This window comes from Schistocerca nitens, chromosome 2, assembly GCF_023898315.1.
Source record: "Schistocerca nitens isolate TAMUIC-IGC-003100 chromosome 2, iqSchNite1.1, whole genome shotgun sequence".
NCBI classification, from domain to species: domain Eukaryota; kingdom Metazoa; phylum Arthropoda; class Insecta; order Orthoptera; family Acrididae; genus Schistocerca; species Schistocerca nitens.
In genome coordinates, this window is record NC_064615.1 from 1,135,693,418 (window position 1) to 1,135,716,594 (window position 23,177).

The 23,177-nt window shown below is 44.1% G+C and overlaps 1 protein-coding gene across 1 annotated transcript in view; it reads left to right on the forward strand.

Moving 5' to 3' along the window:
* Window positions 1-3,537: 3,537 nt before the first annotated feature.
* The window catches only part of LOC126235601 (uncharacterized), a 305,745-nt gene continuing 286,105 nt past the window's right edge, over window positions 3,538-23,177 (forward strand). Inside the window, exons 1-2 of the mRNA XM_049944313.1 lie at window positions 3,538-3,618; window positions 21,537-21,573. Coding sequence (XP_049800270.1) covers window positions 3,538-3,618; window positions 21,537-21,573 — 118 coding nt within the window. The remainder of the gene's footprint in view (window positions 3,619-21,536; window positions 21,574-23,177) is intronic.

Sequence of the window (23,177 nt, forward strand, 5' to 3'; positions counted from 1 at the left end):
ATTGATGCTCATCATAAAGATTACACATGGCCAAGAGCAAAATGGAGCAGCATGCACAGCATGCAGACGAATATAACCTACCAAATTTCAGTGGCTGCTTCACAGCCCAGGCCACCTTGCTTGTCCCCACTGCTGCCGTCGCCGTCACCGCCACCGCCGCTACCTGGTGGAGGAGGAGGAGGATGTATGGGACATATTGGTCTTTTATAGGAATATGAGCCATCAGACAAGGGGTTGGGAACAGGGGTTGTGTAGGATGGATGAAGTTATTGTGTAGTTTTAGTGGGTGGCAGAATACCACGGTGGGAGGGATAGCGGGTAGGACATTGCTCATTTCCAACCACGATGACAGGTCCTCATGGAGAATGTGATTCAGTTGTTCCATTCCTGGGTGGTAGTAAGAAGAATACTCCTTTGTGGCCGGATGGTGGGGCTAACGGGGGGTGATGGGATGACAGGAGAGATGAGTCCCGGGAGATATCTCCTGTCACCCACCATCTCCCAAAGTCCCACTGTCCAGCTGCAGAGGTCATTTCCCTCATGATTCATTACGACCTAGGACTGTAGCATTCCAGTCACATTCTCTGCTAGGGTTTCAACTAGCTCTCGTTGTGGCCTGAAATGAAATGAAGAATGTCCTACCCACTATTGTTCCCACTCCTCAAACAGTGTCATGCTCCTGTCCACCAAACCTACACAACATTTTCGTTCATCCTTACAAAACCCCTGCTCCCAATCCCAATCGTGGGCAGCTGGTTTATGGAATTACAGTGGCAGCAGCAGCAGCATTTTATTCGGTACTTAATTTCCTGTCCTGAAGACCTATTCAAAAATGTATCACAGTTTACCATTCACTGAAACACAAAATTATTTATTACATAACACATCACTGATGATGTCACTCGCAGAGCTTAGTGGAGATACTCAGGGTAATGGAACACATCCACGTGCTGACGTTAACAGAGGTCAAATGTAAAAATAAGTAAAATGCACACCCATCATTCCATCAGCCATTGTCAGTTGGAGTTGTGCGAGTAGAATATACACCAACAAAGAGATGTTAGAAATGCTACTCATCGATGGGAAGTGTAAGTTAGCAGAACAGTAATTGCAATAATGTTCTCTTTTGTAAGGGTATATTTAGTATGGTACTTTAATCCTTTTAAATACTGATGTGTAGAGTACACATAGAGTAAATCCTGTTCTTCGTACAGACTGCATTGTCATAACATTTTTTTTATTGTTGTCATTGTTGTCGAAGGTAGGCAAAATGCTACACAGGCAGCGGAACTGCACAGGTAGCGATATCCTGATAAGAACCCACCTTCCTGACGTATATTTTCTCGTCTTGTTGCGATGCTTCAGGAAAAGGGAAGTTTCAACCCACAACAATGCAGTCATCACTGTACTTCCACATAGGAAACCGAGCGAGGTGGCGCAGTGGTAAGACACTGGACTCGCATTCGGGAGGACGACGGTTCAATCCCGCGTCCGGCCATCCTGATTTAGGTTTTCCGTGATTTCCCTAAATCACTCCAGGCAAATGCCGGGATGGTTCCTCTGAAAGGGCACGGCCGACTTCCTTCCCCATCCTTCCGTAATCCGATGAGACCGATGACCACGCTGTCTGGTCTCCTTCCCCACAAACCAACCAACCAACCACATAGGAAGCTGCCTAAGTCACTGTTCTCACTTTCATTGCTATGAATCCACATGTGAACACACAACAGCTTGAACATGAGATTGGCATTCCTAAAACCAGTGTAAATCGTATTCACCAGTTCCATCCTTATCATGCACACCTACGTCAGGAACTACATGGGAATGATTTCCAGAATCATGTACAGTTCTCTCAGTGGGCACAGCAGCAAATCGTCAACAAACCAAACTCTTTCTCCAATATTCTATTTACCAATGAATGTTCCTTCTGAAAAAAAGGACATCTAAACACAGGGAACATGCATTATTGGTCCAGCATCAACCCACAATGGCTTAGATAGGTGGAACATCTGTGTGAATGTAGAGTTAATGTCTGGTGTGGGATGCTTGGTACTACAATTATTGGCCCTTATTTCATTAACGGTAGTCTAAATGGAACAACTTATACCAGCTTCCTGAGATGAATTCTTCCTCCACTTCTGGATGAAGTGCTGTTACGACCAGAATGCTTATGTGGTATGAACATGATGGATGTCTAGCACATAATGTCTTGCATGCACGTAGTGTTCTGAATCGGAGGTATCTTGCCAGATGGATTGGTCGAGGAGGAACAGTTACTTGGCATGCTAGGTCTCCTGATTTAAATCGTCCAGACATTTTCTTTGGTGATGCATTAAGGACGTTGTCTATGGCTATATTCCAACAACTCCAGAGAATAGCCAGGAACGTATTGAGCTTGCATGTAATTCTCTTTAGCACCAACACTGGAAGCAGTAAATAATTCTTCCATTCAATGAGTGTGCCAGTGTATCGGTGTCCAGGGTCACCACTTTGAGCACCTCTGAATGTTCTTCTCCTGAGCAATGGTACAGAAGAGTCAAAGCGAATTGTATTATGTGTTTACTTGGTTTTCATTTGTTTTCTGACAACTCCAGGATCAGGAAGAGTTTGTGATCCTGGGCACAAAGTCATTGTTGTGTTACATATTTAATAACTTTGTGTTTCAATGAATGGTATATTGTGATACATTTTTGAATAGCTCTTTAGGAGAGAAAGCGAATTACTGAATAAAAAATACAGAGTGCCATTTAAAAAAGTCATACTGCTGTACATATCCTGGTTAAAAAAAAAAAAAAAGCTACTATGAAGGCAATCACATTAATTGATGTCCCCCTGAACGCTAAAGAACATTTGCTTAAAACATTATGTTATTTGCATCTGGACAAAACATTAATGTAGGTTGTCCAAGATAAATAGGACACCCTATATGAGTGTGCAGACCTCCTACCTCCTAGTCCCCTTCTGTGTAATTTGGTGTGAAAGGCTTGTCTACGTCATTGAAATTTGGTGATTAGTGTATGGCAATGACTGCAAATGTTGAGTGTAAATTGCAAGTTTTTGGCAATGCAGCTTAATTTAAGTTTGCTATGGAAGTGCGTTAAAAAATGGGATGAAGAATGGATAGCAGAATTACAGGGTATGTCTAGAGATTGTAAGTTTGAATGTCATCAGTGTGACATGTCTTATGTAGATGCCATTTCTGTGATATAATTACAAGGTTTGCTTTGGATCAGTTGTTACAAGTGAAGCCTTCAGTTAACTGGTCTATCTCTCGGTGATATGGCACAATCAGTATGATCATATGAGCTGTCTGCACTGACCCAGGAAGCATTTCTTGAAGAGTGCCACATGGCGTAAGAGGATTGTAGTTCTTCCTGTAATACACTGTCAGACGACACAGCAGCTTCTCGTTCCTTGGGGCTGATCTGCATGTGCCACCATTAGTTCTCAAAAAGCAGTCTTGCTGCAGCTCTGTTAAGCAACTTAATAAGACTTAATAAAACAGATGGTAGGAATAGACTTTGTCCATTAGTGGACATGGCTTCATATGAAAGGTGCAGTGGTATCACAATTCGTGGTCCAGTACAGGAGAAGATACTAGCCACCTCCTTGGCACTGGTAAACTTCTTAGATTGTGGGGCATGCCTCAGTTGCCCCACACAACATATGTGGTGGAAATGTCTGCATTTAAATGAGGGTGGTCTCAGGTGCAACCACAGTAGCAGCATCACTGATGTCTACGCTACGGAGTGTAGTGTTAACAATGCTGACTAGTTGTCAATTAACACATTTTCCATGCCTAGCTCACAAATCTGGTAAACAGCTCACAATCTAGTACATTTTGAGATACTAGGTTGTGTTTCAGCTTGATATTGGTGCTGTGGCCATGTTGGTAAATGTGCTAATGTATCACAAGCTGTGTAGAATTTAACTAGAAAAGTGTCTCCTATAGTTGCCAAAGAGTTAAGAGGTCAACTGGTTATGGCAGCAGAATATGAGAATCTGGACCACTAAGTAACATTCTTGGTGGTCAATTCCTCTTTGGCAACAAATAATTGTGGATTTGATGCTTTTACAGCATTTTGACATCAAACAATTTAATGTCACCAGTCATTTCCTTTCACGACATTGAATCACTCTCACAGTTCCACAAACAGCCAAGCAAACACTTGGTATAGCAAGGGATTTGCTGTCCCACATTCAGCTTAAGTGGCCTGTGAACACAAAGTTTTCCTGTGCTTGCACTTTCTCATTTGCTATGAGAGATGTAGTTGACACTGAATTAGGCAAATGACAGGAATTAAGGGTTATTTTGATTGCAGCATTGAGTGAGTGGGCAATGCCATTAATTTTGGCTAAAGAAACTCAATGCAGGAATTGGGTTGTATGGAAGTTTTAAAGCCACAATTAAAACACAGAGGTGGAAGTTGATCCATTCCCTGCCATTGAGGTGGGTGGTGGACATTATTTTTCAAACATTGGGTGGGCATTATTTTTCAAACATTGATTTGAGAGACACGTATTTGCAGTTGCTCGTTATTAATGCACAAGTTTAGCAGATTGCCTTTGGTATTCCTACTGTTAGTGAATTTCATCAAGCAGAGAGTTCGCCATACCCTGAAGTGTGCATATTATCTGGATGATTTAATTTTCAGACATGCCACCCACATTTTCAGAACTTAGAGTGGATGTTTCAGGTGTGGAGGACAATGGTGTGCATTGTAGGTTGGGAAATTGTACTTTTTTGCACCCAGTGTCAAGTATGAAGGCCATACCTTAAGTAATGACTACTTTGTAACAATTGATTAGCTGCCCACACATCAGAACTTGAAGGAACTGTTGTTCCTTTCCAAGGGGAACTAGTATAACAAATCCAAACCAAATGCGTTTGTGATCTCTCACCCTCTGTCAGCTCCAGAAGAAAGATGCAAAATTAGTTTGGTCAGGCACCTGTCAGAATGCCTTTTTGTGGTTAAAACACAGTTTATGTTCCTTGCCGTACTACCTTTAATCCCAAGAAAACCTTAATACTGGCTGCTGTTGCATTGCAGCAGGTAATTATCTTTGGACCTAAAGCCCCCTGAAAGAATTACTCCCTGATAGAGGTGGTGTTAAAAATCTTTGTTTGCCTGTATGTCTCTAAATTTGTTTGTCATGTATCATAAACAGTTAGTACCATTGAGCAATATTTCTCAACAATTACGAGGGTCAGTCAAAAAGTAATGCCTCCTATTTTTTTTTCTACGTTTAATTGCCAGGAAATTTAAATGCGATTACATAGGTTGAAAACCACAACATTGAGGATCATTTTGTCATTTTTCAATGTAATCTCCGCCCATCTCTACAGTTTTGGTCCATCTTTGAACAAGGGCATGTATCCCAGCACGGTAAAAATCACAGCTCTGCTTCCTAAGCCATTGACGCACAGATGTTTTGACGGCCTCCTCATCTTCAAAATGAATCCCACGATGAGCTTCTTTTAGTGACCCGAACAGATGGAAGTCTGATGGTGCCAGGTCAGGGCTGTATGGGGGATGAGGCAAAACTTCCCATCCAATTTTGACAATCTCGTCAGAGGTGTGACGACTGGTGTGTGGTCTTGCATTGTCATGCAAAAGAAGAACATCTGCCATTCATTTTGTTGGGCGAACTCGCTGAAGACGTGCTTTAAGTTTTTTGAGGGTTGTGACGTATTGAACAGAATTTATTGTGCATCCCTGCTCCAAAAAATCAACCAGAATCACACCCTCTGTATCCCAGAAAACTGTTGCCATAACTTTCCCTGCCGATCGCACAGTTTTGAATTTTTTCTTCCTCGGCGAGCTTGTGTGACGCCACTCCATTGACTGCCTCTTTGATTCGGGTTCAAAAAAATGCACCCATGTTTCGTCCCTGGTCACAATTTTTTTCAGAAACTCATCTCCCTCCAAACGGAAGCGCTGCAAGTGTTGGGAGGCTATTGTTTTCCTTGCCTCTTTATTCTGATCGGTTAACATTCTTGGAACCCACCGTGCACAAACTTTTGAGTACCCCAATTGTTTAATAATCGTGATCACACTGCCTTTACTAAGAGAAATAATGCAACACACTTCATCTGCAGTCACCCGACGGTCACCACGAATGATGTCATCAACTTGCTGAATGTTGTGTGGAGTCACTGCACTCACCGGCCTGCCGCTCCGCTTTTCGTCAGTCAACGGTGTTTGCCCTTCAGCTTCCTTACAACGACGAACCCATCGTCTAACAGTGCTGACATCCACTGTCACAACACCATACACCTTCTTCAGTCTTTCATGAATGCGTATGGGCGTTTCACCTTCTGCATTCAAGAATTCAATCACACAACGCTGTCTCAAACGAACATCGATGTCGGCCATCTTACAAACTTCTGCTGTGCTGCCACCTGTTGACACAGAAAGTTACTACTGCAGTGGATTGCAGAAGGTTTGAGGAATGGCGCCAAATTCAAATTTTTCACTTAACTTAATTTCTTTAAGTAGAAAAAAAATGGGAGGCATTACTTTTTGACGGACCCTCGTATTTTGATGATATCTGGTTTTGGCCCTACGTCCAGCATGCTAATGCGTATTCATTGTCCCAGTTGCCTGTGAGTCCTGATGTGGAGTTTTATAGGGAAGAAACAATTTGTTTTGTCACTTACAATATTTTAGAAACAACACTGAAAGATCAGTTGTGATTACCTGCTCACCTTTCCACATATGCCCATCTCAATTTTTGACCTTATTCAGTACGAAAGAGAGGCTCAGTCTGCCAGGCAATGTTGTCGCTTACAATGCATGACAAACGAAATGTTGTAGTTCCACCTCCACCTCGTCCACACACCCTCTGGTTGCTGCAGCCTTCTCACTGGGGCACGTCTTGCATGAAAGCATTTAGTTGATGGCATATATAATGGCCTGAGATAAACTCCACGTTGAATGTCTGGTGAGGCTGTGTCGTGCCTTGTCACGGAGCTGAGCAGCCACTCACCAGAAGTTTTCCTCTCACCCTCACCCTCAAATGGCTAAGACAGGGGGGTAGAGTACGTGCGGATTTGGTCAGTCCCTTTAATGGGGAAATGTGGTTGATACTGGTGGACCTCGGGTTCCACTTTCCCTACTAGCATGGATGTCAACAACAATGAGATCCACCAGCAGCGAGAGGGTGCACCAGCCATGCTGGTCTCTCTCAACTGCCAGGTCACTGCTTCATGGTTTGATGCATTTTGTCACAATAGTGGTAGGTAGCACATGATCACCACTATTGAACTTAAAGGTGGAGTGGAAGGTCAGGATATTTATGACCTAAGTGTGGAAAGTGGTGCAAAAGATGATGGTAAATGATGTTCTTCCACAATTCTTAGCCACATACTGTGTTATCCTGGTGAATGGCTATAGTCAGACAGAATTTCTAACGGGGACTGGGTGTTGGAAACACAGACTGACACTTTCACATTTTTATTGAAATTAAATACTCATAATAAAGTAATTAATCACTATCTCTCTTTTGGTTCCACCTTCTGTGGATTATATGTCCCAGTGGACATTTAGCATAATTGCTCCTTTTTAAAATTTTAATATGCTTAAAGTTATTTAATCAAAAACATGTAAAAGTGTAATGAACATTTACACAGTTAAAATGAACTTGAAACTGCTTGAACAGAAAAATATTCTATTAATCATGAAATAGTGATTAAGGAACTTTTCTCATAAATTTGTGCCCTCCCCTCACACACTAGGCAATATAAGCATCTCATGTACTTTTACAAATAAGGTAGACTTTAACAACACTTAATTACTGACACTTGAAAAGGCTTAGTAAACTTCTTTTAATCATCTCTCATTTGGCAACCCAGGTTCTGCTACACAACCAGCCACTGTGCAGCTTACAGCGGCAAATGGCAATGGACTGGAACTACTGGCAATATTGACTAGTGGTCCACAAACGTTACATTTTATTATGTAATCTGAAAACAACCTTAATTAGTTCCGGGAAACCAATATCAGTGTGGGAAAATTTCCACAGGATTTTACCAAGTTGTGAGAAAATTAGTTACATCACTAACAGTCTAGACCCCTAAACATAATTTTTTCTACAGTGACTCAGTGCTCGCATATTATAATTTTGCCAATCATTTACATCACTAGAACTTTACACCTGACACACAAGTACCTCAAACGCATAAAACAACCACCTTTTTTGTGTGGATACTGCTTCCGCATATTTAAATATCAAATTGGACCTACATCTATATTTGATTGTTTGTCACTGTAACGTGAACCTGTAAAATCACTCTGCTTATATCATGCAGGAACACCTCATTCGAAATTCATCTGCTCAGATGTTGCATTCACATACATATAATGAGATCCCCCAGGGGGTCCACAACTCTTTTGTGGATATGTGCGTGGCGAGCACGGGACCCCGAGCCATTGCAGCCTTCTTTCTCTCCAGGGCTGCATTTCCTTTCTCTTACCCTCCTTGCTCCTTTCCACTCTCCCTCTCCTCTCCCTCTCTTAGTGTCCTTGCTTATGTTGGCCCAGCTATCTTCCTGGTGTTGTTGGTTTTCCGGTTCGGCTTTGTTTCATAATCATCTCCTCCTTTTGGCATTCCTTGGTCCCCCTCTGGGGTTTGACCTCCATTACAAAATTTCTCCTCCGTAGTGTGAGCCATTTGGGGAAGAGCACCTTACCTAGTGTCTCCGACGTGCGCCCTCCTAGTACATTCCACCTTTTCTTTCACATCGTTGTCTGATACTAGGGAGCATAGCCAGCACGGTAGCCAGCCCGTGTGGTGGGGTCGCTATGTACCCTTTTGGTTGAGCCCCCTGAACACACAGGCATCACACTGATACCTGAGCTGTGATTTCCTCATGCATGCCTTGGAGTAGTTGCTCGTCATCCTGGAGCATCGGAACTCCTGGCAATGGCCGCCATGCCAGACGGCCCTTGCTGTGGTTGGGTGGTGCCTGTGAGGAGAGCCCCTGATCGGAGTGGGTGGTATCAGGGCAGACACTATGCAAATGAAACGCATACGGTTCCAAAACTCTGGCCGTTCTTCTGCAGCCGTCTCTCTGCGTGGAACTGATTCAAGTGCTGCTTCTCTTGCCCCTTTGGCCTTCCCTTCCATGGCTACCCCCTGGGAAGATGGTCAGGCCCGTCGTCTAGGGGCAAAACCTTTCTTCCATTATCTAGTTCGCACCATGACTGATGGAGATACTTTCACCAATGTCAAACCTTTATTCTTTATGGAAAACCTTGAAGACAAGTTTGGCGAAGTGGACTCCCTGAGCAAGATGCGGTCGGGTTCGTTGCTGATAAAAACTGCTTCAGCTACCCAATCTGCGGCCCTTCGTGGTTGTACCCATTTTGGCACAATTCCTGTGTCCATTACCCCCCACCAGTCTCTAAATATGGTTCAAGGTGTGATATTTCACAGGGACCACATCCTTCAAAAGTGATGAGGAACTTCGGGACAATCTCGGACGGCGGGGTGTTCACGTTGTTCGGCGTGTTCAGAAGGGTCCTAAAGACAGTCGTATTGATACTGGTGCCTTTATCCTGGCCTTTGAAGGGGATTCCCCCCCTGAGAAAGTTAAGATTATGGTCTATCGCTGTGATGTGGAACCGTACATCCCACCTCCTATGAGGTGTTTTAAGTGCTTGCGTTTTGGCCACATGTCTTCCCACTGTTCCCAGGCCCCTCTCTGTGGTGACTGTGGATGTCCACCCCATGAGGGGAGTCCCTGTGTTCCCCCTCCTGTATGTGTAAATTGTCATGGCAGTCATTCTCCACATTCACCAGATTGCCCAGTATATAAGAAAGAAAAAAAGATACAGGAGTATAAGTCCCTTGATCATTTAACCTACACAGAGGCCCGTAAGAAATATGCACGACTTCACCCTGTGTCCATGATATCTAGTTACGCCTTGGTTACATCTTCACCCCTTCCTCCCCCTTCCTCCCCCTTCCTTACCCGCATCCCGGACCCCCTGCCCCCTCCCCTGCGGCTCCCACACCTTCTCCTATGGGCGCTGCTCCACCTTCCCAGTCGGAGAAGTGTCCCACTCCTTCGGTGTCTGCGGGTCAAGGGCGCATCTCCCGGGATGCCCCTTCCCGGCACCTTCCAGGCCAAAGGTCTGCTGCCACACGACGACCGCGAGAGCCACGGTCTGTCGGCCCCCAGGTCGCCCAGTCTCTTTCTGTTCCTGATCTTGCTGCAGCTGGCTGCTTTATGCCACACAGCCCTCCTCGATCTCAGCCTGAAAAGAAGAAGAAACATAAGTCCCAGGACAAAGAGCCTCTGGTGTCACCGGAGGTCCCTTCCCCAACCGGACTCTGACCTGTCGTTCATGGATGTCGCCCCGTCCCTGTCGGTGATGGGTGGGGACGCAGCGGTATGACTGGATTTAGCGTGTTCAGCCCCCATTTAAACCATCGTTCTGTGGTTCTCCAATGGAATTGTAATGGATACTATCATCACCTTCCGGAATTGAAATCCCTTCTTTTGTCCTACTCTGAAGCTTGTGTGGTTCTCAAGGAATCTCATTTTACTGATGCTCACTCACCGACCCTCCGTGGGTTCCGTGTTTTCTGTCGAAATCGGGTCGGACCCCTGCGGGCTTCTGGTGGCATTTGTACGTTGATCCATACAGACATGCTAGCACGTGGATTCCTCTTCAGACTACATTGGAAGCGGTGGCTGTTAGGGTCCACTTAGACTCTGCAGTCACAGTTTGCAATCTTTATCTCCCTCCTGACAGGACTCTTACACCTGCTGCCTTAACCGCACTTCTTCAGCAACTTCCTCCTCCCTTCCTCCTGCTTGGGGATTTTAATGCTCAACATCCTCTGTGGGGCAGTGCCTTTCCATCTAGACAAGGTCTTCTTATAGACAAACTTACTGCAAACCACGACCTGTGCCTTCTTAATGATGGCTCCCCTACTCATTTCAGTGCCGGTCATGGTACCTTTTCTGCCATTGATCTTTCTTCTCCCTCTCTCCTCCCTTCATTACACTGGTTGCCACACGATGACCTTTGTGATAGTGACCATTTCCCATTGATTATCACGCTCCCTTCCTGCTCCCCGATGTACAGGTTACCTCGTTGGTCTTTCCAACGTGCCGATTGGCCTCTATACACTGCACAGGTCGGGTTTTCTCTCTCTTTGTCGGGTTGTATTGATGACATCCTACGTGACGTGTCTGGTGCGATTGTTCGCACTGCTACCCTTGCTATCACGCGCTCATCTGGACCATTTCGTCGCCGGCAAGTCCCGTGGTGGAGTACCGCCATTGCCATTGCCATCCGTGATCGCCGTCGAGCTTTGCAACACTTTAAAAGGCACCCATCCATAGCCAGCCTTACTACCTTAAAACGCCTCCGTGCTAAAGCCCGTTATTTAATCAAACAGAGTAAGCGGATATGTTGGGAACGATTCGTTTCTTCCCTTGGTTCTGCTGTCCCTCTGTCACGGGTATGGGCTACAGTTCACTCTGTCCAAGGTTGCCATCGGCAGTCCACCCTCCCAGGCCTTCCCCTCCCAGATGGCATTTGTACGGACCCATTAGTTCTTGCAGAACATATTGCGACCAGTTTTGCAGTGGCATCAGTGTCAGCCTCCTATCCAACTGCTTTCCTTAATCAGAAACAGTGGTCTGAATCTTCCACCTTATGTTTCATCCCTTGTGAGTCAGAATCTTACAACGAACCTTTTACTGAATGGGAATTTCTTTCTGCTCTATCTTCTTCTCATAATACGGCCCCTGGCCCAGATTCCATTCATAACCAACTGCTTCAACACCTCAGTGCTCCACAACGGCAAAATCTTCTTCGGGTGTTTAAGCGTGTCTGGCTCCAGGGTGACTTCCCTTGTCAGTGGAGGGTTAGCATTGTGGTTCCTGTCCTTAAGCCTGGTAAGAACACCCTATCCGTTGACAGCTATCGGCCGATTAGTTTGACCAATGTAGTTTGTAGGTTACTTGAACGGATGGTAGCCCGTCGGCTCAATTGGGTCCTCGAATCTCGGGATCTATTGTCCCCTTACCAGTGTGGCTTTCGAGAGAGACGGTCTCCAATTGATCATTTACTTCGCTTGGAATCCGCAGTTCGGCAGGCCTTTTCCCAGCGCCGCTATTTGGTTGCAGTGTTTTTTGACCTTTGCAAGGCCTATGACATGGCCTGGCGCCATCACATCTTACTTACCCTTCATCAGTGGGGTCTTTGGGGCCCACTCCCTATTTTTATCGGCCAGTTATTGATCCATCGGTCATTCAGAGTTCGAGTTGGTACTGCTTTTAGTTCTCCACGGACCAAGGAGACGGGCATCCCATTGGGTTCTGTCTTGAGTGTCCTTCTTTTCCTCATTGCTATCGAAGGACTTGTGGCCTCTGTCGGTCCCTTGGTCACCCCTGCCCTGTATGTGGATGATTTCTGCATTTGGGTTAGTTCCTCCGCGATGGCATCAGCAGAACGGCAGCTCCAGGTAGCTATACGGCGTGCCTCTGCATGGACCCTCTCACATGAGTTTCAATTCTCTCCTTTCAAATCGCGAGTGGTCCACTTCTGTCGCCGTACTATGATCCACCTTGATCCAGAGCTCTACCTTGATGCACAACGATTGCCTGTGGTCCCACAGTTTCGTTTCCTGGGGATTCTTTTCGACAACAAGCTCACTTGGCTGCCCCATATCAGACTCCTGAAGGTAGGATGTTTCCGTAAACTCAATGTCCTTTGTTTCCTTGCCCACTCCTCTTGGGGTGTGGATCGTTCCCTCCTCCTCCATCTTTATCGTGCTCTAGTTCTGTCTCGCTTGGACTATGGTTGTCAAGTTTATGGTTCAGCTGCTCCTTCCACACTGCATGTGCTGGATCCAGTCCACCATCGTGGTATCCGTTTGGCCACTGGTGCCTTCCCTACTAGCCCTGTTGATAGTCTCACGGTTGAAGCTGGGATCCCCCCCAGTTTCTGTTCGGCGGTCCCAGCTTCTGGTGTCTTATGCCCTCACTATCCGTTCTTCTCCCACTCATCCTTCCTATTCTATCCTGTTCCCAGACAATGGACGTCGCCCACCCGACTCCCGCCCTCGGGCGGGTTTACCGGTTGGGCTGCGCCTTGCGTCTCTTTGCCGTGATTTCCAGCTTCCTTCTTTGTCCTGTCTTCCTCGCTCCCTCCCCTCCACCCCTCCTTGGTTAGTTCCTCGGCCTCGAATTTGGATGGATCTCCGCCGAGGTCCGAAAGATGGTGTTAGGTTCCTTTTTCCGCCAAATTTTATGGGAGTTTCTGGATGCTGTTGTTTTTTACACTGATGGCTCTAAATCTGCTGATCATGTTAGGTATGCCTTCACGTCCTCTGTTGGCACGGAAAGTCATCTGCTGCCACCTGCATGTGGGGTGTTTACTGCGGAATTGATGGCAATTTCCCAGGCCCTTACCTTTATTAAACAATCCCAATACAACCGCGTTTCCTTATGTACGGACTCGATGAGTGGCCTTCTTGCTATTGCCCGGTGTTTTTCGCGCCATACCTTGGTCTCTGCCATCCATGACCATCTCGCTGATATTCACCATGTTGCTTGTTCCATTGACTTCCTTTGGGTCACTAGCCATGTGGGTATCCCAGATAATGAGCTCGCTGATTGTTTGGCTGGGGGAGCAGTTACTTACCCCCCCATTTTCTGTAACCCCTCCCGCAGCGGATTTACGGCTTCACATCAAATCCCGCTTCGCACAGTCATGGGCCAATTTTTGGGAGGCTACTCCACTGTCTAATAAACTTCGTGCAATTAAGGTGACACCAGGCCCACGGCGTTCTTCCTTTCGCCTTTCCCGAAAGGACTCTACCACACTGTGTCGTCTCCGCATTGGCCATACCAGGCTGACCCATGGATTTCTTTTGCGTGATGAGCCACCCCCACTATGTGGTTGTGGAGCCTTCCAGTCAGTAGCCCACATTTTGGTTGAATGCCCCCTTCTTTTGGATCTGCATGCTAAGTGTAGACTCCCCCACACTTTACCTTTGATGTTGGCTGACGATTCCCGGATGGTCTCTCTGGTTCTCGGTTTCCTCTGGGAAAGTGTTTTATATTCTCAGTTTTAAGGTTTTTAATCTCTCTCTGGTGTTGGGGCAGGGCGGTGAGTGTTTGGGTGTCTCCCACTGTAAGCAGTGTTGGGAGATTCCCGATTCACCTCCCTGACCAAAATCCTCTTTTCTTCCCCTTTTACTCTGTTTCCACCCACTTTTTTTTTTTTTTTTTTTTTTTTTTTTTTTTTTAGGGTTGGTTAGTCTTTCTATTCCCATACGTACTTTCTACTTTACAGCAGTTGTACCTTTTAAGTCACAGGTGGTCTTGCCTATGCTGCTTCAGCATAGTATTGGCTTCGTTTTCTTGCCAACTGCCCTCATTTTGTTTTTACCAATGACAACATGACTGCCCTTTTACGTTTTTCCCTTTTTCTGTTTCATTGTTCTGACGTTACTGCGATGTCCCATTAGCAGAATGGAGCATATTTGAAACAAGGGACTGATGACCTTGCTGTTTGGTCCCTTAAACCTCAAACAACCAACCAACCAACCATATAATGAGAAAGGTTATGGTGAATTGAGAAACAGCTCGATGTAACATAAGAATTACACCTGTTCCTAAAAAGAGTAAATTTTGTTACGGAATCACAACAGTTAGCAGCAAAATGATGACAGAATGCTGAATTGTCACCACTAGTATACATGTAGGCTTCAATACCAGAAATGTAGACATATGTTGTATGGTAGTAATATAGGTGTAGAACACACTGTTAGAGGTAATTCCTTTATCCTGTGCTGTCCATATGTCACCCAGCAGTCTACTGTCATACAAAATCCAACCACCTGCATCTCAGGCCACAGTCGTAAGGTATCTCCATACACATACCTCACCTGGAAATCGGAATAAACACCGATCTCTCCCAAGCTCCAACGATTGTGAGCATGCCCAGAAGCAACCTGCTGTCTCCTCATGCCAACTTACACAGATTTCCACTCTGTGAATCTAGCTCCAGTTTCTGGCCCAGTATAGCACCACCCCAAATGTCAAAGATGCTTGCTATCACAAATCTGCCACTCTGTGGCACACTGTTGGAGACAGTAGGTGTAAAATACACAGGAACCCATTACAACAGTGACACAAGCATTGCCAACTGCTACCTGAGCTAACTCTAGGGCCTACAACCTGTACAGAGAATGTTGGTATTTCATTTTAGTGTATAGGGCTATGGGACCTGGGACCCCACACCACAATTATTACTTAATGTCACAACAGCATTCATTGTACACGGTGCAGTAATTGCAACTGACAGCATTTGCTTTGCTACCTCTGTTGCCACATCAGCAACCCACTGAACCAGGCAAATGAGAGTTGTCACATTCGAAGCTGCATTTCGGGGCAGCAGCTACATCTGATTATACTGATGTCCAGACAGAAATGCTGGCTGGGCTTCTGTCAAATCTCTCTTTCCCCCTCAACACCCGCCTGCCAAATACTCAAGACAGAGTTATGGGCATCTTTGGCTTTATATCTCCATTAAAGGGGGAGGGGTTGGTCATCCACACCTGCAGATCATGGAATAGCAATAAAGAACATGGAACTAGTGATGCTGGAATACAACGAACTGATTGTGGTGACTCCCGACATGGTGCATCCTGGCTGTGTGTATTGAAAAAAAGCCTCTGCTGTCTGAGGCAAGACCACTGACACTCTGTAATTTTGTATTCATGAGCTTAGAAACCAGACTGATATTTTGCCAGACATGAATGGTTGCTTCCTTGGGGAATCTCTCCTTGGTTTGCACTCTTGACAAGTTAAGTGTACTTCAGGTATTTATGGACTGTGTAAAGTTTTAGTTGGTTTAGTTCTGTGGACATTAGAACACCTGTTGCGAGAATTTGATACGGCCTTGAGAGTGTGCGGTGTTTTCCCTAAGTTCACAAGTTAATGTTTTTTAAACATTACCCCAGGACTGAATTGTAAAGCAGGTTCACAAGCACATCCAAAGGTGTCCTGTGCAATGCTTGATGAAATATTATGAACAAAAGTTTTGTGTGTCATGGCCTTACAACCCAGAAGGTTTACTAACAGCTAAGACATCCGTTCATGAAAGCCTTCAGTATACGATCTCTAAAGAAACTTACAAAGAAACAGACTTGTGCATAATAGGTATATATCAAAGCATAGATCTATTGGTATAGAGATGTTAGATTGCTGTGGTTGGCTGCCAAAAGATTAATGTTTGATGCTTTCAATGGCTACTGTAACTAAATTTTATTGAAAGATGTTTCACAAATGTCAAAGAAATTCCAGTCAGTTGTAAAAGGTGGTCAGACACACAACAGCATTGCAGAAATCTGTTGTGTTAGCTCATACTAAGGTGTCTTAGACAGAATGAACTTTAATGACGCCAGTAAGAAATCTGAGAACATTAGTCCTGTGAAATGTAGTGTATGTTCCTCCTCAACACCACCATGAAAGCTATGGATCAAGACAGTCTGCTAAGTCCAATATTTATTAACTTTTTCCCCTCCCTTGGGCAACATGTCTCTGCTACTTTTGAAATTGTGTTTTGAAGTTTTGGTAGTCCGGCATCAGAACAGTCCTCCATCTAGAATGAGATTTTCACTCTCCAGCGGAGTGTGCACTGATATGAAACTTCCTGGCAGATTAAAACTGTTTGTCAGACCGAGACTCAAGTCGAGTCTCAGTCCAGCACACAGTTTTAATCTGCCAGGAAGTTTCAGGCTGCCATCTGTTATTTTCCTCTGTTCTATGTTCACTGTCTCTTCCCCTCCCTCAACTTGAGCATTTGACATCTTTCTTTCTTCTTCCTCCGTGCATGCTTCTGAAGGCCAGTCGATGTACATGGCACATATCAGGTAATGTGCAATTCCCTGCCCAAGGTTAACAGGTAGGGTTTGCACATACCCCATGGTATAGGCCAGACCCTAGGAGGGGTGATTGCAAGAGCTCTTACGATCCCAATTGCCAATTGGTCCCTCAGTCTGGAGTTTGACGCATGACCTGAGGTATAAACAGTTACCTAAGGTGGCTGAGTCCCCGTGAGAGGCCTCCAAAAGGTGTGCACCATTGGATACACTACCAATCAAGGAAGATTTTCTTGCAGTGGGCCAGTCATCTTGTCCTCAGTCCATATCTAGTAAACGTAAATGGATCCAGTATGTCTCCCATCTGCACCTCCATTCCTTGTGTCATGTACTGAAGGACAACCTTCAGCTACAGTTCATTCATTAACTACTCAGAAAGGCCTGCTCTCATGCACTTTGCCTTTGGAGACAAGCTGTGATTTTTCGAGCCCAACGACTGCGTACAACCTCACTCTCCCACAGCAGTCCCATTTATGTCAAGGCTCATTGTGCAAATAATTCTACATACAGTGTTATTTACAACTGGCTGCTTCATAAACTGGTGTGGGGGGGATCCAACATTATCTCTCTGCTCAAAGCACCAGTGCACACCTTTGGGTAATGAGAGGTCAAAACAAATTTACTGGCTACATGCTCTCTTTTTCTCACATTTTCTCAATTAGTGCTTCTATCAAAGATTAAAATGAGCTATGGAGTTATCACAGTTTGACTGTACATTCTAAAACCACTGCATCATAACCACACTTGTATGTTCTCTTGATACACAGGCAAATGTGTTACTTGTGGTAGAGATACTCAGAAGTTCATTTGCACCTCCTCCTCCCATCTGTATCAATTGAAATGACAATGATGCCACCTCATCCCACAAGTGTCCCATGTATCTCAATGAAAGGGCTGTTTTGGATACCCAGGAGAAGGAAAAAGTATTTGACCCCGTTGCTAGCAAGTTGTTGGCTTGCCATAAGCCCTGCATTTTACCAATTGGCACTTACAGGATTTCTCTTGCTAGGTGTTGCTCCCCAGAGGACATGGCCATACAGACTTGCAACCTCTAATTTAGCACTGCTCTTCTGAAATTGCCTGGTATCATGGTAGTGTCCCCATCTCCTTCACCCAGAGCTGTGCAGCAATCCACCAAATCTTCTCCTGGCGGTAAAATTAATTTCTACCGAACTGGTAGGCCAGAAAGACCAGAAGAAACACCCCCATTGAACATTCAGGAGCAAGCTGTTGCAGTCCACATTTTCCTTCCTTATTTCACCTTTTCTCTTAGCAAGGTCTACATCCTTCCATCATTAGCTGTCACAATTGCAGGCATAGTGGTCAGCTCCCTCGCCCCACTTCTCCTGTTCAGTGGCTTTAATGTCCACCATCTCATTTGGAGCTCTTTTAAAACCTGTCAGATAGGTTCCCTCTTGAGTGACCTTCTCAATCCACTCAACCTCATCTGCCTTAGTACAACAACATCCATGTTCCTTTCAGTCACCATACACACCGATTCCCATTCGGACCTCTTGTTCTTTCAAATGCATCTGATAGACCCACTGATTCAGCTCATCCATGACTGCTTACTGTGGCTCGAATGCTGTGGCAAGTTGGTGATCTTTTGCTGGGTACCTGGCCATGTTGGGATACAGTGAAACAACACGGCTGGTAAAGCTACCGAGGCAGCATGTTGGGATGGTGCTGTCCAAAAATGACTCATCCCATTGCATGCCATTATCTCATTTTCTGACAGATGCATCATACGTCATTGGGAGACTGAATGGTAGCAGATGTTGGACAACTAACTGCAGTCACTGAAACAGACCACAAAAGCTTGGCAGACTTTGTGTCAGCCTCGCTGCTGGAAGGATGTTTCGCTTATCAGACTGCACATCGGGCATAGCCCTTTCACACATGGTTTCCTCTTCCAGCGTGAGGTTCCACCTCTCTGTGAAGTTTATGTGCCACTTCCAGTTCAGCATATTGTGGTTATGTGTGTTATGTATACTGTTATTATTGCACCCCTTGGTCTCTTGGCAATCTGCCCACCATACTCACAGATACAGATACAAGTGTAAACAGAGTGGTGATACGTTGCGAACTGTTAGGCCTCATCCCTAAACTGGTGGGGAGGGTGGCAGACTTTAGTACGCTATAAACTGCTCTGATTGTGTGGACAGCCATTGTCACCACCCATGAGATTTCATGTTGACTTTTTGTCAGGGTGATGATGACCGTGATGTCGAGCACCACCTCAACCCAACTCATCATCATCACTCTTGTTCTCCACTGCCCAGCTTGCCCATAAGTTTTAGCGAAATTGAAGATGGGACTGTAGTACAGATCGAAACTGACTCAAAGGCTGAGCAGTCCCCAGCACTAATATCTATGCCATGGGAACAACTGACTCTAAATATAATTGGCGGACCGCTTGAATTTGTGCATGCAACGGCCCGATAAGCTAACGTCAATGCTAAGTAACTTGGGAATGGCCCAACGTATCTTATCTTTTTCTTCAAACTGTTTCTCAGCACAGCTTACCCTTCAACCCAATTACAATCTTTTCACACTGCTTCTGACAACTGTGTATATTTGACCTACATAGGACTACTTCAGATGTTATAATGTGTGAATTTGCTAATTGCAGAGAAACTATTGCAAATTGTCTGTTACGAGAAGAGTAAAGTGGGCCGTATGAAAGGGGGATCATGCATCAGTAATGTCTTCACCATTAGGCAAATAATGGTACAAACAAGAGAAAGTGATTTGGAAGCAAATTTCACTTTCATAGATTTTTCAGGAGGCGTTTGTTAGTGTAATCGAATGAAATTATGGCAAATGCTAGAAAATAGGGACTACCCTATATGCACCTAATTTTGATAGAAATGAGTCGCCATAGAACTACTGCCTTTACCATAGTTACAGGAATTAAAAGAAGTGAGCGGATTGTCTTTTTAATACCTGTATTGATGACAGTTTGAAGAAACTGAAATTGCTAGTAGAACCTGAAATAGGGCTGTCAGATAGTGTTGAGTTAAATACTTTTCCTTTTGAAGATGATCAAATAATGATTAAGGTGAATGAGACACACATACCCATTAATGTTGTAAGTAACCTACAGAAATCATATAATTGTAAAACTGTAGTTAATAAAATGAAAATTATGTATTTTTGAGCAAAGGATCCAGCCAGATCAAAATTTGTACCAGAAAACAACATTTTAGATCAACTATCAAATTTCAAATATCTTGGCTGTTGCAGAAGTTTATAAAATGAAAATGACATTGATCAGAAATTTAGCCAATTTCAAGCTGTATGTGGGACCATTCAAAGAATGATTAAAAATAAAACTGCGAAAGAAATGAAAATGAAATTAGAAAGTAATGGCTATAGCCACACTGCTTTATAAAATGTGGGTGTCAACTCAAAACCAACTGAGAAAAATACAGGCGGCAGGAATGAGATCCTAAAGGAGTATTAATGGTGGTGTGAGGGTGGATACAATCCGAAATGAAGATATTAGGAAAGACTAAATATACGACAATACATAATAAAACATTTAAAAAGATACAAAACCAGACATTTACACAGGTAATGTAGGAGTACACGCTGAGCAGCAGAAGAGATGGAGGACAGCCCAGGAGATTGTGGAGACAACTGTAAAACCAGAGTGGGCAAGAATCCCTGACTCATTAAGTGAAGAAGAAGGAGGAGGAGGAGGAGGAGGAGGAGGAGGAGGAGGAGGAGGGAAGAAACTGCAGCAAACTACCCCTTAGAGAATAACGAGCTAATAGGATCATACAGACTCAAGGCTGGAAATCCTGTACAGTACATTACAGCACTCAACATGCTGAGGCAAGACAACCGATAGATAACCTGTCCAAAGTGGCTCCCTCAGGTCTCTAAGCAAGTGCGGACATGATGCAGCTGCATCTGACACCAATTTTCAAATGTCCATTTACTAGTTCTCCTAACTGTTCCACTCCCTCTTCTGTTGTGTGGGCCAACCTCAGATGGCTCTCTGGGACCAAGAATCAATTTCAAATTTCTGCCCCGGTAGCAGCAGATATAGGCATAATAAACCCTATCACTTTCTCTATGATCTGTAATTTTATAATGGTCTGTTATTCATTTCCCCTTCCATGATCCTTCAGACTACTCCACTAGGTCATATTTGAGGGGTGTTCTTTCCAGCAAACTATGCTGTACTTCCATTTCAGTCACTGGCATTATCCTTGCACCAGCCTTCATGCATCTAGCAGCTGTAGTCTACATTCCCACCATGTTGACTTGTGTTTTGTGGGCTTCTTTGTCCTGCTCTGTGACAGTGGCTGTAAGTGGCAGCTGGCAACTCTAGTGAATTCAGACAGTTAGGCTCAATTGAAATAGAAATATTTTGTGATTCTTCATTTGTATTATTATGCAGTTTTCGTCAATTGCACTAAAATAAAATTTCACATGTATCTCCTTGTCACTGCACCTGATTCGTAATCTGTCATTATATAATTTACCAACTTACTAACACTGAGATCAGCATGTGCAGTGGGATAACATACCACTGACACATTTGAAGGTGTTTGACTTATGCTTAAATTCAGTTCATGTAAAGTTATTCAGCTTTTTTTATTTTATTGCAGGAGCAGGAAGAGGTACACACAGAGGAGGTACTGGCAGGTGAGATTTTTGCTTTCTTCAGTAGCTTAATTACATGTTAAAGTTATCACTTTAATATTTTATTATTTGTTATTCTTTCCATATTTTTCTTGCTAAACTATTTTAGTGAAACAGTTGTTCAAAATTTTTTACTTATACTTGAACTTGGCACTGGATGTTAATTACATGGTACATAATTCATACTGAAAATTGGCAGTGCCTTTGTAACTACAAAAGATTGGTCACAATTGTGCAGTTATGTTTAAAATGTATACTGTGGTAGAGTGTGAGGGAAACATGACGAAAGAGTAAGAAGACAAATTTTTAACTACCAAATTGATATTTAAAAATAAGTCATTTTAAAGCTGAGCTAGCATTACAAATTGGCACACTACGATAAGTAGTAATGTTTAGATCACAGTTCCCTTATTCTGTAGTCGTGGCTCATATTAAAATCATCATCTTGAAATAAATATATTTACACATACAACCATCATTCAGCATAGTTGAGCTTCTTAAAGAGAAAAATTGCCTATGTTATCGGGGACTGGATCAAGTTAACCACATTTATGGTCAGTGATTTGAAAACTCATCATCATGTCTTGAAATGAAGAATATTGCCCCTGTAATCCCTCTTGTTTCCCAAAGCTGTATTTCGCCACCTGACTTACGTGTGAAGTAGCCTGGGTGCCATGGTTATCCCTCACCTGCCAAGAGGGTAATTGACTACGCAATGACAACATGCTACTGAGTACAAGATGCCTGACTTGGTCATAGCTTCACAACCTGTGTACTACATTCTCGAGACCCATCTCCAATTCTGTCACCCTGTCCACTTCCATATCAACTTCCCTAATTTAAACATATGGGAGTTCCCCTTAACTCATCCTTAAGTTCCACAATCCTCCTTCCCTTAGTACTCGTTACCCCTATGCTGCCCTATCCCATGCAATAACCCCATCCATATCCCTGTATCTGCCCCTGTGCCTCTTACATTACACCCTGTTCCAACCCATCCCCTCACTGACATTCTCAATCAATCAGTCCACCATAACTCCTCATACAGTTGGCCTGCAGGTTTAAAAAAATTTATGTGACTGACAGAGGGACAGACTGTGGCAAATGTTATTCCAGACTTAGCCTTTGATTGTTTATTTCTACATTAACCCTTTTATGACCAACAGAACATCTTAGGCTGGTGCATAAGGCTGTAATAATGGAGACTAAAGTCGTCATAAATAATATAATCTGCTTCACTGATCACTGAAGTCTGCCAATGTTGGGGTAACTTTCTAAATCCATAACTGTAAAAATCATGTGGTTTTGAAGCAAAGATCTTGTAGAGCCATGTTCAAAGTGTATTTTCATCCCAAAAGGAAGACTTGGATGCATCCATATAAGAGTGTCGGACATCTGGTGGAACAGTGGATATGTGGTGTAGAAAGAGTAGCTCGCATGAGGTGTAACTATCCTGTTGGCATTTATTGTCATCAACAGATATCTTCCAGATGAAATCCCAGAACAACAACCAGGAAGACTGTGTGAAGTGATGATATTCCACAATAACAGCAACCGGCATTCTGCTACACTTGCAAGAAATACTATACAACAACTGGGTTGGGATG